Source organism: Hemiscyllium ocellatum, chromosome 29 (assembly GCF_020745735.1).
Source record: "Hemiscyllium ocellatum isolate sHemOce1 chromosome 29, sHemOce1.pat.X.cur, whole genome shotgun sequence".
NCBI classification, from domain to species: Eukaryota; Metazoa; Chordata; class Chondrichthyes; order Orectolobiformes; family Hemiscylliidae; genus Hemiscyllium; species Hemiscyllium ocellatum.
The window spans coordinates 49,041,671-49,056,752 of record NC_083429.1 but is presented as its reverse complement, the minus strand read 5'-3'; the positions used below and the strand labels follow the sequence as shown (position 1 = coordinate 49,056,752).

The 15,082-nt window shown below is 41.9% G+C and overlaps 1 protein-coding gene across 1 annotated transcript; it reads left to right on the top strand.

Moving 5' to 3' along the window:
* The first annotated feature begins 315 nt into the window (after positions 1-315).
* LOC132829540 (E3 ubiquitin/ISG15 ligase TRIM25-like) lies at positions 316-10,729 on the top strand. Its single transcript, XM_060846772.1, has 5 exons — positions 316-1,048; positions 2,952-3,047; positions 6,200-6,433; positions 8,182-8,347; positions 9,236-10,729. The coding sequence occupies exons 1-5, from the start codon at positions 482-484 to the stop codon at positions 9,763-9,765; spliced, it is 1,593 nt and encodes a 530-aa protein (XP_060702755.1). The 5' UTR covers positions 316-481; the 3' UTR covers positions 9,766-10,729.
* The last annotated feature ends 4,353 nt before the right edge of the window (positions 10,730-15,082 follow it).

The window sequence follows — 15,082 nt, the reverse complement described above, 5'->3', positions numbered from 1 at the left end:
ATCAAAGGTGGACAAGCAGGAGGCTGGAAGAAACACAGCAAGACAGGCAGCATCAGGAGGTGGAAAAGTTAACGTTTCAGGTGTGACCCTTATTCTATGCTCTGGCAGTGTCTGTGTCATGTTTTCTCTCCAGACCTGCTGAGTTCCAGCATCCACAGTTCTTTGCTCTGTTTTATCCCCTGACCCAGGGGAAAGTGAGGACTGCAGATCTGAAGTGTCTGCTGTGCCACGTGTCTCTTGAATCGCACATCAAATCCTAATAAAGAAGTCATTCCCCCCCCCCCCCCAATCTGTCCAAGCCTTTATTTCAAGCTGAGAACGCTTGTGTGAAAAAATGTTAACTTTCCCACTTACCATTCTGATCTTAAACCTCTATCCCCACCCCACCAAGTAGCGTAATGCTTTGTCTTGGCGGGTCTGAGTTGAGTTTCACTTTCATTTCTGAGACATTTGAAGAGCCCAGGGTGTGGCTGAGTGAGGAATGGCGACCTCGGCCAGTGTCCAGGCTGAGCTCTGTTGTCCAGTTTGCCTGGATTTGCTGAGGGAGCCTGTCACCACAAACTGCGGCCACAATTTCTGCTCCAAGTGCCTAGAGGAGGTTTGGGATGAAGCTGCAAGGCTCCACCATGAGATCCAGTGTCCACAGTGCAGGTACCGTTACACCGAGAAGCCTGTGCTGAAGAGGAACGTGCTGCTGGTGGCTGTCATTGAGCAGCTCACCAAAAAGCCCGATGCATTCACGGGGGAGAGTCATGAAGTTGCCTGCGATTCGTGTTTCGAGACGGTCCATAAGGCGGAGAAGACCTGTTTGACTTGCATGGCCTCTTTCTGTGGCCCCCACCTCTGGCCTCACATACACGGTGCTGCTTACCAGGACCACGAGATAACCAGCCCAATCGGAGACCTACAAAGGTGGAAATGCAAAGAGCACAGAAAGATCCAGGATGTGTTTTGTACAAACCACGACGTTTGTATATGTGCTTCTTGTAAACCTGCTCACGGTCGCTGCAAAACCATCCCTTTGGAGGAACAACGTAAAATGAAACAGGTAAGCCTCATTTTTCTAGGGCTGTATAATGGTACATTTCTTGCTATTGACTGGATAACTCGCCTCTTACTTTGGAATAATGCCAGGTCACGGGTCACACAGCACCAGGTTATAGTCCAACAGGTTTATTTGAAATCACAATCTTTTGGAGAGCTGCCCATTCAAGATCACTTCACCTCGTGAAGGAACAGGGCTCTGGAAGCTTTCGGACTATAACCTGGTATCCTCTGACTTCTGACCTAGTTAGGATTTATATCTGTTGACTTGAGAGATCTCATATAAAAGGGATCTTATAAATCAGAAGAAAGCCATTAACTTCTCAGTGGTTAGCACTGTGCCTCACAGCGCCAGGGATCCAGGTTTGATTCCAGTCTTGGGTGAATGTCTGTGTGGAGTTTGCACGTTCTCCCTGAGGGTTTTCTCCGGTTTCCTTCCACAGTCCAAAGATGTGCAGGTCAGGTGAATTGCCCATACTAAATTAGTGTTAGCTGCATTAGTCAGAGAGAATGGGTCTGGGTGGGTTACTCTTCGGAGGGTTGGTGTGGACTGGTTGGGCTGAAGGGCCTATTTCCATACTGTCGGGATTCTAATCTTAAAAAAAACTTCTCTAAGCCTGCATTATTATTGAATTAGATTTATAACCCTGATCCATTATATCCACTTTTTCTCCCTTATTATCTGCTAAACTTGCCTAACAAAAATCTGTTGATGTTAGCATGTTTGTGAAGAATTATTTTGAGTACACAGCTGCATGACGTAGCTGAGTTGGTAGGTTTGTTGGCAGACATTTTGTCCCCTTTCTAGGTGACACCACCAGTGCTGTGTTGCCTCATGTGAGGCGCTCCTCTCACCTTCTGCTTTGAATTGATGTGGTTCTGTTTGAGCTGTTTCCAGTTGGTGCCGATTCTGGTTTTCCGTTACATCGGTTTGTGTATTGGGACCCAGTCAATGTGTTTGTGATGGAGTCTCCTGTACATTAAAAACATTTTGTGACTGACAACCAGACTGCTCCAACCACTAGGGATCGAGACAGCACACAAATTGGCAACCACTCTCAGACAGCAGCTCACCAGAAAAAAGGACCCGATATCCACTATCTGCAAGATGAATGTAATTTACAAAATCCCATGCAGTGACTGCACTAATCACTATGTAGGGCAAACAGCAAGTGTCCTGCATCCATGAACACCAAGTGACTCGACCAACTCTCTCTGGTAACCATGACAAGAACCATGAGTTTGACTGGGTCAACACAATGGTACTAGGACAGAGCTGAAAATGTGTTGCTGGAAAAGCACAGCAGGTCAGGCAGCATCCAAGGAGCAGGAAAGTCGACGTTTCGGGCATAAGCCCTTCTTCAGGAAATGCTTATGGCATTCCTGAAGAAGGGCTTATGCCCGAAACGGCGATTCTTCTGTTCCTTGGATGCTGCCTGACATGCTGCGCTTTTCCAGCAACACATTTTCAGCTCTGATCTCCAGCATCTGCAGTCCTCACTTTCTCCTCGGTACTAGGACAGGCCAAATAAAGAACAGTAAGGGAATTCCTGGAAGAATGGTACTCATCCTTGGACTCCATCAACAAACACATTGACCTGGACCCAATATACAAACTGTTGTAATGGAAAAACAGAACCAGCACCAACTGGAAATAGCTCAAACAGAACCATGTACATTCAAAGCAGAACAGTACAGCAGTGCATCACAGGAGGCAACACAGCACTGATGGTGCCACCTAGAAAGGGGACAAAACATCTGCCAACGAACCTAGCAGCTCGGCGAACCCACCAACAATGAATCCAAGCACCTCCTGAGCTCCTCACAAAAACCTTACAAATTGATTGCACGCATGAAACAGGTTTTCTTGCTTTGCTCAAGATAACTGGATTTCTAATTTTACTAAGGTGGACCTTCAAAGTATTCTTGGAGAAATATCAGAAGAAGTAAAAGTGACACAAGAGAAACTTGGTGCTCTGGCAAATGAACGCTGTTCTATCAAGGTAAGTGGTAATCTACCACATCTGGTTGAACGGACAAAGATTGTATCCTAATGCAGTTCTGATTGCACAGTGCTTACAAAGCACAAAACTAGGAAGAAACTGAACAGGTCTGGCAGCTTATATGGAAAAAAAAAGCAGTTAACATTCCGGTATGAGTCTTTTTTGAGTCATGCTAAACTCGAAACATCAACGCTGTTTCGAGTCATAGAGATGTACAGCACGGAAACAGACACTTTGGTCCAACTCTTCTATGAGAACCAGATATCCTAAATTAATCTAAGTCAGCACATATTCCTCTAATCTCTTCCTATCTAGATGTCTTTAAAATGTTGTAATTGTACCAGCCTCCATAAGTTCCTCTGGAAGTTTGTTATGAGTCATAGTTCCTGTCTCCACATATTCTGCCAGACCTGTTGTATCTCTCCAGCATGCTCCCTGTTTTAATTTCAGGTGTCTGGCAATTGTGGTACTTCTGTGTAGAGAAGACAGCACTGGTATCTTTGCGTTACAGTCTGGAGTGGTCGGAGGCAGAGATAGGCATAGGGAATAAGTAATCAAAGCTTCAGCCCTTTCAACAGTGGGTTCTGAAGGAGAGGTGGAATTTGCATTTTTTTTCTGTGGGGTGTAATGTGTACCAATCAACTTTTCACTTTTACACATTCTGCAAACTTATTTTGTGACCTTTGTCTCCTGAATTTTATTTCCAATGCTTAAAGGTCAAGATCTCTTTACCAATGCCCCCTTCTCCTACACCATCCATCAACAACCACCACCCAAAGTGTCACCTACGGTTTTCTGGGTGTTTTTTGGTCCTGGCATTGAACGTGTGAAGGTGTGTTAGGCAGTGGAGAGTATACATGAACAAGGCCAGTCAGCTTGTACAAAAGTTTAGAGTGTCATTGTATTTGAGTCATGATTTGGAGATGCCGGTGTTGGATTGGGGTGTACAAAGTTTAAAAATCACACAATACCAGGTTATAGTCCAATGAAGGAGCGGCGCTCCGAAAGCTAGTGCTTCCAATTAAACCTGTTGGACAATAACCATCAAATTATTTTTGCATCCTGTGTTTAATGTTCTGAGCCAGTTTGTCGTCATTTTTTCTTAATATTCACATTTTTTGAAGGACATTCAGAAAGATCCTCTTCAGTGTACAAGCCTGATCTAGATTGTTAACTCCAATTTAGGCACACAATTCTCAAATACAATGTTAAAAATCACAACACCAGGTTATTGTCCAACAGGTTTAATTGGAAGCACTAGCTTTCGGACCACCACTCCTTCATTGGACTATAACCCGGTGTTGTGTGATTTTTAAATGTGTGCCAAAATTGGAGTTAACAATCTAGATCAGGCTTGTACACTGAAGAGGATCTTTCAGAATGTTCTTCAAAAAATGTAAATATTAAGAAAAAAACGATGACAAACTGGCTCAGAGCATTAAACACAGGATGCAAAAATATTTCGATGAACTTCTGAAAGTAGAGGACAAGTCAGCAGCTAGCTAATGGGTGGGTGGGGAGTAATCGGGATTATTCACAAACTGCTGACGGGTCTCCGGGAGTCAGACAGGAGCTTCCCAGTTTATTCTTGGTTGGCCAAAACAAGATTTTCTTTTCTGCCTGATTGTATGCCTGGCTCAGAGGGTGTCAAATTGTCTCATTCTCTTCCTCCTCCTAGTGCTTCAAGAACAGCCATTCTGAGACACTGAAATCTAACTCGTAACATCATTGGCTCAGAACCAGTTGGGAAAATCATGAAGATGTGACCCAGCATGATTTACTTTGCCCCATTTTGGCAGCAGTGCTTTGATCTGTTCATGTCTTAAGGTTACCAATTCCTCCTCTAAAACTCTCTGCTTCTCTGTCTTCTAAGATCTTCCTCAACACCCACCATGCTTTTGGTTACCTATCCTAATGTCTCCAACTTTGGATAAAAGAAATTCATGAATACAGAGTGCGACCATTAACTAAAGAAGGGCTATAGTTTTCCATCTCGAACCCATGCTGTCCAAGGTTAAAATTGAGGCTCTTCTCTCTGGTGGAGGGGATGCACAAAACCAGGGTAAGGAGTGTTCCTTATCAATGTAGATGTGCAGGCAAAAAATGAGCCAAAACTGGTCAGCTTCTGCTGCTTGGCTTCTGAGAACTTTACTTGAGCAAAGAGTTGAAAATGTGTTGCTGGAAAAGCGCAGCAGGTCAGGCAGCATCCAAGGAACAGGAGATTCAACATTTCGGGCATGAGCCCTTCTTCAGGAAGAAGGGCTTATGCCTGAAATGTCGAATCTCCTGTTCCTTGGATGCTGCCTGACCTGCTGTGCTTTTCCAGCAACACGTTTTCAGCTCTGATCTCCAGCATCTGCAGTCCTCACTTTCTTCTTGAGCAAAGAGTTAGCAATAGTGCCATTGGATAGCAGAGAATGATAATTAGTAGAAGCTCTGAGAGAAAAATGCTTCAGCTAAGAACCAGAAGCAGGGATTACTGGAAGGGAGCAGACAGAGCAATTGTGTTTAGTATTTATGACATTGAAAATCCAATGTTCTAAAAGTAAGGATTTATAGGGGAACAAAATACCAATATCACCAAGTTCCAAATAGTTGTTAAAATGTCTGTTGGTCCGTTTCGCTGGTCTGAAAATGTTGGTTCTAATTCATTAGTTGTGATCGCACCTTTTTAAAAAAAAATCCCCCCCCCCATGCCATTTTACTTCCAGATTTCAACTGACAAAGTGATCTGCCAGATATCCACCAACGTAGTTTTCAAAACAGTCATCAGCTTATCCATAAGAACAGGTTTAGGTGAGTCCCACTGCAATAGTCAGCTTGGGCAATTTTTCTGTGGAAATATCAAGAGATGGCTATTTGGCTCAGCGCTTTGACAACATGCCTCATGAGAAAGGATCACTCAACTCAACATCAACTCTGATTTCTCTCCATAGATGCTGCCAGACCTTTTGAGCCTTCCCAGTAATTTCTGTTTTTGTTGTTGACAACATATTCCTCTGATAGCACCTGTAGCCAAATCAAAGGTTGCACTAAATGTGGAGCACGTTTTTTTATTTTTCTCAATTGATGTTAAAATGCCATTTTTCTTCATTTTTGCAGCAATGTAGATATCTTTGTGATTAATATTTGCTGTATGTGTTGAAATCCAGGAAACCATATCCAAGATGGTGATGTTAATCGGAGAAAGGTTTAAGGAGATCAGAAAGCTTCTTATAACAAAGGAAGAGTCTATGAGGAAACTATTAGATGAAGAGTATGTAGGAATTGAGACAAAGATTGAAGCAACTTCAAGACAACTTTGTGACCATATTGAAAAACTCAGCAAGACCAAAAGTGGGATTGAACCTTTGGCAAAGGAGAAGGACCAATGGAAGTTCATGAAGGTAACATAGACCAACAATGAAGTTGGCTTATGCTGAAGTATACTTGTTTTCCAAAATTAAATATTAATTTACCGGGTTCGGTTTAAGATTCTGGGTGAGAAACATATTGTATGAGGAGGTTCAAGATGGACCAATACCAAGGCCTTGGAGACGTTCCAGAGGTGGGTATTCAGAATGTTACCTGGTCTTGGGGTTCTTGGAGGCATTTGGAAATCTAGTTTTTTTTTCCCCCACTGAAAGGGTGCAGAGATGTCTGGTGTTCAGAGAAGCTTGCAACAAATAAAACAAATTTTATTTAGGTGGATTGGTTATCTTTGTGAGATATGGATGAGACAACTGAAATGTACCAGTATAAAAGGCTAAAATATAATGTTGGCTTGGATACCACTTGAAGAGTTTGTGATGGATAGTTTGGAGATATTTTATTCTGTCTGCATGTGACTGACCAGATGATCTTTCTTTGTCCTTTATCTTATAGTGTTCAATTATAATTTTCACTTTGACTTAAAGTTGACAATTAATGGGATATTTAATTACTGTCTTGAACAGTGGAAAAGGAAATGGCTCATCCGACATGAGCTGACTGGTGGGTATGGACAGCTCCATGGCAAATGTAGCCTTTTATATTTTCATGACAGCCTATGCATATTTTTGCTGTAGTTCCTGGGCGAGAAGGGTTTCATGAGTGTGATCTGACCAGGAATCTATCTAGAAGAAGTGCCCTGAAGAATGGGAAACATTCAGTGATTTCAGAATCACAGAAGCATTACATCGCAGAGTTAGGCCACTTGGCCTATTGTGTCTACAAACGAACATCATTACCGATCTTCTGCTTTCGACCCATATCTTATACACATTATTTGTACTAGATACCCTTTTAACTGCCTCTACTGAAGCTCCTTCCACTACTGGTCCAGGCAGTGCACTCCACACCCTAACTACATGCTGTATGAAGCAGTTTTTTGTCACTCGCGTCTGCTTCTTTCGTAATTCACTTTCAGTCTATGCCGTCTGGTTCTTGGTTAAGGAGCGGCACTCCGAAAGCTAGTGCTTCCAATTAAACCTGTTGACTATAACCTGGTGTTATTCGATTTTTAATTTTGTACATCCCAGTCCAACACCAGCATCTCCAAATCATGACTCTGGTTTTTGATTCTTTTATAAGCAGAAACAGTTCTTCCTATCTGCTCTGTCCTCACGGCTTTGAAACCTCTTTCAGATCTCTTCTTATCCTCCTCCTCTCCAAGAACATCTTCAATCTAACCTCATAACTGAAATTTCCTTACCTTCAATTCCTTCTTATAAATCACGCTGCAGTCTTTCCAATGTGTTAAAACCCCTACTGTAACCTATCAGTGATCAGAGTTTGTTTTTGACTGCATGATCTGGGGAGTGGTAGCTGTCAAGGTCAGAATCCCAACCTACAAATCCTTAACTACACTTTCCTGCCTTTTCCCATGACCCTTAATTGCCTTACTAATTAAAAAGGCAATTGATTGTTTGAGGTGAAGATCATGGAGTAGGTGTGATGAACTTCCATTGCTGGAGGGAGCTAATTGTGGTTCAGGAATTCCACAGTAGAGATCCATAGGTGACAAAGGACTTCCCATCCACTTGGAGGGACATTTGTTTTGTGGGGATTACAGAGATGGAGTAAGTGAACTCCAGCTCGGAAAATTGCTTAAAACAAAAGCTGAAACTTTGGAGTTTTGTTTTAATATTCTTTTTATTTAATGACACTCACTTAGGACACATCATCAATACCTAAACAAGTTACACATCTTCCTACACCAGAAGAACCCATAGAAATGTACAACAGAAGATTACAGTTCAAATGCAAGCATGCTTTGAAGCTCATCTCGAAGCTCAGACTTGAAATGGACAAATTTTGGCAGGAGTTAATGAAGTATGGAGGTTAGTAGTTTGACTTCCTTATATTCAATTCGGTGTAAATGTTATTTTATTACATACACCAAGGAAATTAACATATACAGTCAGTTCTGCTAAAACGCATGTTTCTTCAACGTGAATTAGCTTTAACACGATTGAAGAATTCAGACTGTTATATGTAGATCATTAACCCACCTTACCTGTATTGGCTATAATGTGATTCTTTAATGGTGCAGCTATTGCATGATTTTTCTTATAACATGACAATGGAATAATCACGTTATACCAGAACCGGCAGTACTGTGAAATGAGTCCTGTCTCTCCGAAGCCAGAATCTCACCAGCTTCAACTGTTCAACAATGCAGCTGGTAACTGGGACTTGATGTTAATATCCTCACCTCTGATTTAGAAGTTATGGATTCTGTTTTCTTTCTGGTGACTGGGGAAATTGGATCTAGGCAGGCTCTGCAGTGTGCGACTGAGGGATGCTGCACTGATGGGAGTGTCTGCAGCTGTCTCTCAAGCGAGTGTAAAGGATTCCCTGACACTATTTAGACAGAGAGCATAGTAGTTATCCCCTGTGTCCAGCTCAATGTTATCACTCATTCAGTTGAAAAAAGAGACAATTTGACCATTGTCACATTGCTGTTTGTGGGAACGTGCTGTGTGTCAATTGGCAGTCACACTTCCTGTATTGGTATACTTCCAAAGTATTTCATTGGGTAACCAAAACTTTGTGACAATCCAAAGGTACTATAAAAATCCAAGTACATTCCACAATCTAATTAAAAAAACAAAAGCAAATGAGAATGACAATGTTTTTTCTTCATCCACCAATTCCTCTGTTCAGGAACAAATGGGAAAAGTATTCTCATAATACAACTTGCTCTCCAACTTTTTCTTTCATTCCAGATTTCAGTGAAGTCACATTTGACCCAAGTACAGCACAAGCACAAGTTGTTTTATCAGAAGGAAACAGGAAGATAAATCTGAGTTCTTACGAACAGACTTATGACAATCACCCGAGAAGATTCACATCTTACTGCCAAGTGCTGTGCACACAGAAATTTTCCCAGGGTTGCCATTTCTGGGACATTTGCACCAAGTACAGTTCTGGATGGGCAATTGGAATCGCTTACGAAAGCATTAACAGAGGAGTTAGCCTGAGTAACAGTAAAGAATCATGGTGCCTACAGTGGAATAGCAGTTGTAATTTTTTGGCTTGGCATAATGGAAACAGTATGAAATTAGCATGTGCGATACCCCAAACTGTCAGGGTGTGTCTTGATTTTGACGGTGGTTCTGTATCATTTTATTCTGTCAGTGAGAGTATAACTCTGCTCCACAAATACAACGTCGCATTTACCGAACCGGTCTATCCTGCCTGCTGGCTTTTAGGCTCAGCAACAAATAATGCACTCAGTTTGGAATCTCCACTGTAGAATAGGCAAAGTCAGAATTACAGTGGCAATTTAATGAGTACTTTGTATGAGCTAGCACTGTCTCTAAGCTTCAGCTATTCCGAGCTCCGATTTGGAGCACAAATAATTTCACAATCTCTTAGTTTTAATGAAAGGAAATGTTCATGGGCTACCCAAATTTCTAAGTGTGCTACAGAATCACAGAATTGTTATGGCACCAAAGGGGGCCATTCGGCCTATCATGTCAGCACTGTTTCTATTACCTAGAGCCAAATCTCCTGCTTTTCCCCCATACCCCTGCACACTATTTCCATCCAAATGAACATCCAATGCCCTTTTTAAATGTCTCAGTAGAACCTGCCTTCACCACATTGCAGGCAGTATATTCCATTTCCTAACTACTTGTGAAAAGGTTTTTTTTTCACATTACCTCTGCTTTGCTTAGACATCACTTTAAATCAATGCCGTTGTGTTCCTTTCTCACTTCTGAGAGTGGGAACAGTTTCTCCCATTTACTCTGTCCAGCCTGCTCATGACTTTGGAAACCCCTATCAACATCTGTTCTCGGCCTCCTTCTCTCCAAGGAGAACAATCCCAAATTCCTTAATCTATCCTCATAGCTAAGGTTTCTCAAGGCTGGAACTATATTTGTAAATTGCTTCTGTACTCACTCAAAATGAGTACACCTTTGCAAAATGTGATGCCCACACAATACCCCAGCTGAGGTTTAACAAGTGTCCTGTACAAGTTCAACATTACCTCCTTGCTCTTATACTCTATGCCTCCGTTAATAAAGCTGAGAGCACCATACCCTTTGCGCACTCTATGCTGTGTGCTCTCTTTTCATGAAGGGAGTGAACTGAATGGTGGAACTTGTTTTTTATATTAAGAACGTTTTGAATTAGTATTGTTGCTGAGGGGGATCCAGAAATTGGGGTTATATGTCAGCAGTTGCAGAATTATTAAAAAATCAAAGGAAATTAAATCCTGTGTCTCTTAGCTTCATTGACCACATCGTAAAATGGTTGAATGACAGCAGTAAGCTTGACTACTAGAACAACACATTGTAACAACTAGGTGAGCAGGGTGAATTGAGCTCCTATGATTTGCATCCCCTGCTTGGCCATAACAAATGCTTTAATTATTTTTAACTGAGAGCTGTGTCTCACTCCAATAAAAATGTAGTTTCACTTGTTCAACAGAATCAATCCAATTAAATGGTTTTCTTGATTGAAAGGAAATGCAGTTTTACTGTTTGCTACTGCTGAGGAAAATAATACTGGCATAACAACATACGGTTTAAAGGGCAATAGTGTCTAGTAGAAGAAGGAAGGTAAAAGAAAGGTATCCCTAGTAGCCATACACTCAGATGACAAACAACATGAATTCGATTGGGCCAACACTACTATTATAGGGCAAGCCAAACAGAGAACAGCCAGGGAATTCCTAGAGGCATGGCACTCATCCACAAATTCTATCAACAAACACAACGACCTAGACCCAATATACCGGCCACTGCAGCGGACAGCAACTGACAACCGGATGCGGCAGATTCAAACCACTATAAATGCCGGAGGAATCAGCACAGAAGCAATTCACAGGAGGCTCCCAAGCACTGAGGATGTCACCTAGAAAGGGGACGAAACATTTGCAACAAAAAGTCCCAGCTCTGCGAACAGAACCACAACAACAGGAAGGTAAAAGTATATGATGTTTAAAATCTTGAGAAAGTCCTTGACAATTTAAGTTTTAACCTGAGAATGGATGGAAGGATATCCTTGGATATTGGCATCCTAGAATATTCCTGATTTCCTTAGGTTGTTAGTGATTAGTTATTTATTCAATTTGCTTTATCGCCATGCTTTAGCTTTCCAATTGACAGAGTGATTTCTTCAGATTGTTACAGGCACAAACTCATCTTTTCCTCCACTGCTTTTCCAGAATAACAGCTTGAAATGTAGCTCATTCATGTATTCCTGTGCACGGACTCATTGATTTACAAACTGGATAATGTCAACTAGGAGAAAGTGAGGACTGCAGGTGCTGGAGATCAGAACTGAAAGATGTGTTGCTGGAAAAGCGCAACAGGTCAGGCAGCATCCAAGGAGCAGGAGAATCGACGTTTCGTGCATAAGCCTGTTGCTGGAAAAGCGCAGCAGGTCAGGCAGCATCCAAGGAGCAGGAGAATCGATGTTTCGGGTATAAGCCTGATGAGGGCTTATGCCCGAAAAGTTGATTCTCCTGCTCCTTGGATGCTGCCTGACCTGCTGCGCTTTTCCAGCAACACATTTCTAAAACTGGATCATGTGCAGAGTCTAGACTAGAGAGGTGCAAAACCCTTTGTCAGGAATGAAGGCCTTTCCCCCGAAACATAGATTTTCCTGCTCCTCGGATGCTGCCTGATCTGCTGTGCTTTTCCAGCACCACTCTAATCTAGACTCTGATCTCCAGCATCTGCAGTCCTCACTTTTGCCTGGATAGCATGCGGATGAGTCTTGGCAGGTAAAGGTGTAAGTTACACACAAGGACGCATCATGGAAGAATCATAGAATCTGTACTATGCAGAAAGTTGCCATTTGGCCCATTGAGTCTGAATGAAACCTCTGAAGAGCATTGTACCCAAACTCCCCTCCACAGGGTTTTTACATTAGCTAGTTCACACATTCCTGGATACTGTGGGCAGTTTAGCATCGCCAATACTCCTAACCAGCACATCTTTAGATTGCAGGAGGAAACTGGGACACACAAAGGAAACCTACACAGGCACAGAGAAAATATGCAAACTCCACACAGACAGTCATCCAAGGCTGGAATTGAACCCACATCCCTGGTACTGTGAGGCAGTAATGCTAACCACAGAACCATAATACCACCCATCTGAGCTTGAAAGCTTTTAGATAAAAAATTTAATTTAGGCTTAGACTGTCTTTGTTTATCTCTCTTTAGTTTCATGAAGTTGGGCCAACCTGTGGTTAGTTGATTGCTGTGACCATTTTAAGTCAATACTTTTCCTTTTTAACAACATTCTAGTTTATGATGGTACCAAGTATTAAAATCATCTGATGAAATTGAAAATATGCATTGGTCATGTCTCTACCTTTGGTCAGAATGCATAGGTTCATGTCCCACTTGCTTTAAAGGCATCTCACAGTGTTCTGAACAGGTTGTTCAGGAGGTTCTTGTGGTACTGTTGTGGTGTCCCTACTTCTGAGCTAAGAGACCCAGGTTCAAATCCCACCTGTTCCAGAATATTTCTGAACAGCTGATAGGAAAATATCTAGAAAATAGGATTGATGGTCAAAAAAAGTCTCCCCTTACAAGAAACCACTCTTTCTATTGTTACATACAAACCAGGCCTTAGGATGGGTGTGTAGAGCTGTCTGTTCCATGCTGGCACTAATCTATGTACACCACAAGTAGAGGCTTTATTTTGATGTTCAACAATAAATGATATTCCATTCCAGTTGAACTTCCTGAGTTATTATGTGTAGCAATTACTTAGATATGCACCATCTCTGCAGGAATTTAATGTTTTTAACTGAAAACATGAATAAGCAACTAATAATTAAATTGTATATTAAGGGAATGGAAAACTATCTGAAAATGTTAATTTATTTAATTGGCTGAATTTAACCAGAAAGGTTGCATTTTCAAACTTTATCGATAAGGTTATTTAGTAACTTTCTACTTTCTCTCTTGGAAATGTGGTTTCTTTCCACCTGTTCATAAGGTTTGAATTCCTGAGGTGAGGAATCACTGTTTAATGTTGATGGACAATGTGAGCTCAAGTTCAGGCTTTAGAAGATGGGGATGTGGACCTGAGAATGTGTCTGATCGGAATTGTTGATTCAGTCGACTCTGGAGGAAGAAGCTTGTGAATCTGGATCCCAACGATAGCCCATGGACGTGAGGGAACAGTGTTAGGATGAGTTTATCGAGTCCCCTTTTGTTCACTTAAAAGAAAAATCATTCATGAGATGTGAGCATCACTGGCTGGACCAACATTATTGTCCATCCCTGGTTGTTCGTGAGACAGTGGTGATGAGTTACTTCCTTGAACAGCTGCAATTCATTTAGTTTTGGTAGATCTATAATGCTATCGGAGAGGAGGTCCAGGAGTTTGACCCAGTGACACTGAAGAAATGGCAATATATTTCCGAATCAGGATGGTGAGTAACTTGGAGGGTAATTTGCTAGTTGTGGTGTTCTCATCTATCTGCTGCCCTCGTCCTTTTACATCAAAGTGATCTTGGGTTTAGGAAGTGATGTCTCAGAAACTTTTGTGAATTCTTTAGTGCATCTTAGAGACAGCATACACTGCTGCTAATGAGCATTGGTGTTGAAGGGAGTGGATGTTGGTGCCTATCAAGCGGGCTGCATTATCTTGGATGGTGTCAAGCTTCTTGAGTGTTGTTGGAGCTGTGCTCATCCAGGCAAGTGAGAAGTATTCCATCACACTCCTGATATGTATCTTGTGGATGATGGATGGGTTTTGGGAGATGAACTCCTGGCCTCCAACCTGCTCTGAAAGTGTAAGGGCAGTTTACTAAAGCTTATGGAAGGACGATAAATGTTGGCCAGCCAGCAATGCCCACAACCAGTCAGTGAATAAAAGAAAATGTGGTCAGTCCAGTTCAGTTTCTGGTCAATAGTAATCAATCAGGATTTCGATCATGAGGGAATTAATGATTGTAATTTCATTAAATATCAAGGGGTGATGGTTAGATTCTCTCCTGTTGTAAATAATCATTGCCTGGCATTTGTGTGGTGTGAATGTTACTTGCCCCTTGTCATTCCAAACCTGGATATTGTCCAGTTCTTGTTACATTTGGATACGGACCCCTTCAGTATCTGAGGAATCACAAGGGGTGGTAAACATTGTGGAATCTTCAGTGAAAATCATCGGTTCTGCCGTCATGATGGAGAGGGTGTCATTGATGAAGCAGTTGAACATAGTTAGGCCTCAAGCACAATCCTGAGGAACTGTTGCAAAGAAGTCCTGGAAATGAGCTGAGTGATGTCCAACAGCAAAAACCAATTTCCATTTTGCCAAGTCTGGCTCCAACCGTTGGAGATTTATTCCCTGACTCCCATTGACTGTTTGCCTAAGACTCTTTGATGCCACACTCAGTGATCACTGTTGTGAAATTTTTATTTTTCCATCCCATCCATTATAAAATGTTGGAAACTTTTTTTTAATTCATGTATGGCTAGCACTTGTTACCCTTCCTTAATTACCCATGAATCAATTGGCTCTGTAGTCCATTTCTGAGGGAAGTTAAAGAGTCAGTCACATTGGTTTGGGTCTGGAATCACGTGTAGGTCATGTCCAGTAAGG

Coding starts and splice junctions, on each gene's coding strand:
- LOC132829540 (XM_060846772.1), top strand. CDS start 482: ATGGCGACCTCGGCCAGTGTCCAGGCTGAGCTCTGTTGTCCAGTTTGC. Junction 1,049..2,951: donor AACAACGTAAAATGAAACAG/GTAAGCCTCATT, acceptor AATTTTACTAAG/GTGGACCTTCAAAGTATTCT. Junction 3,048..6,199: donor ATGAACGCTGTTCTATCAAG/GTAAGTGGTAAT, acceptor GTTGAAATCCAG/GAAACCATATCCAAGATGGT.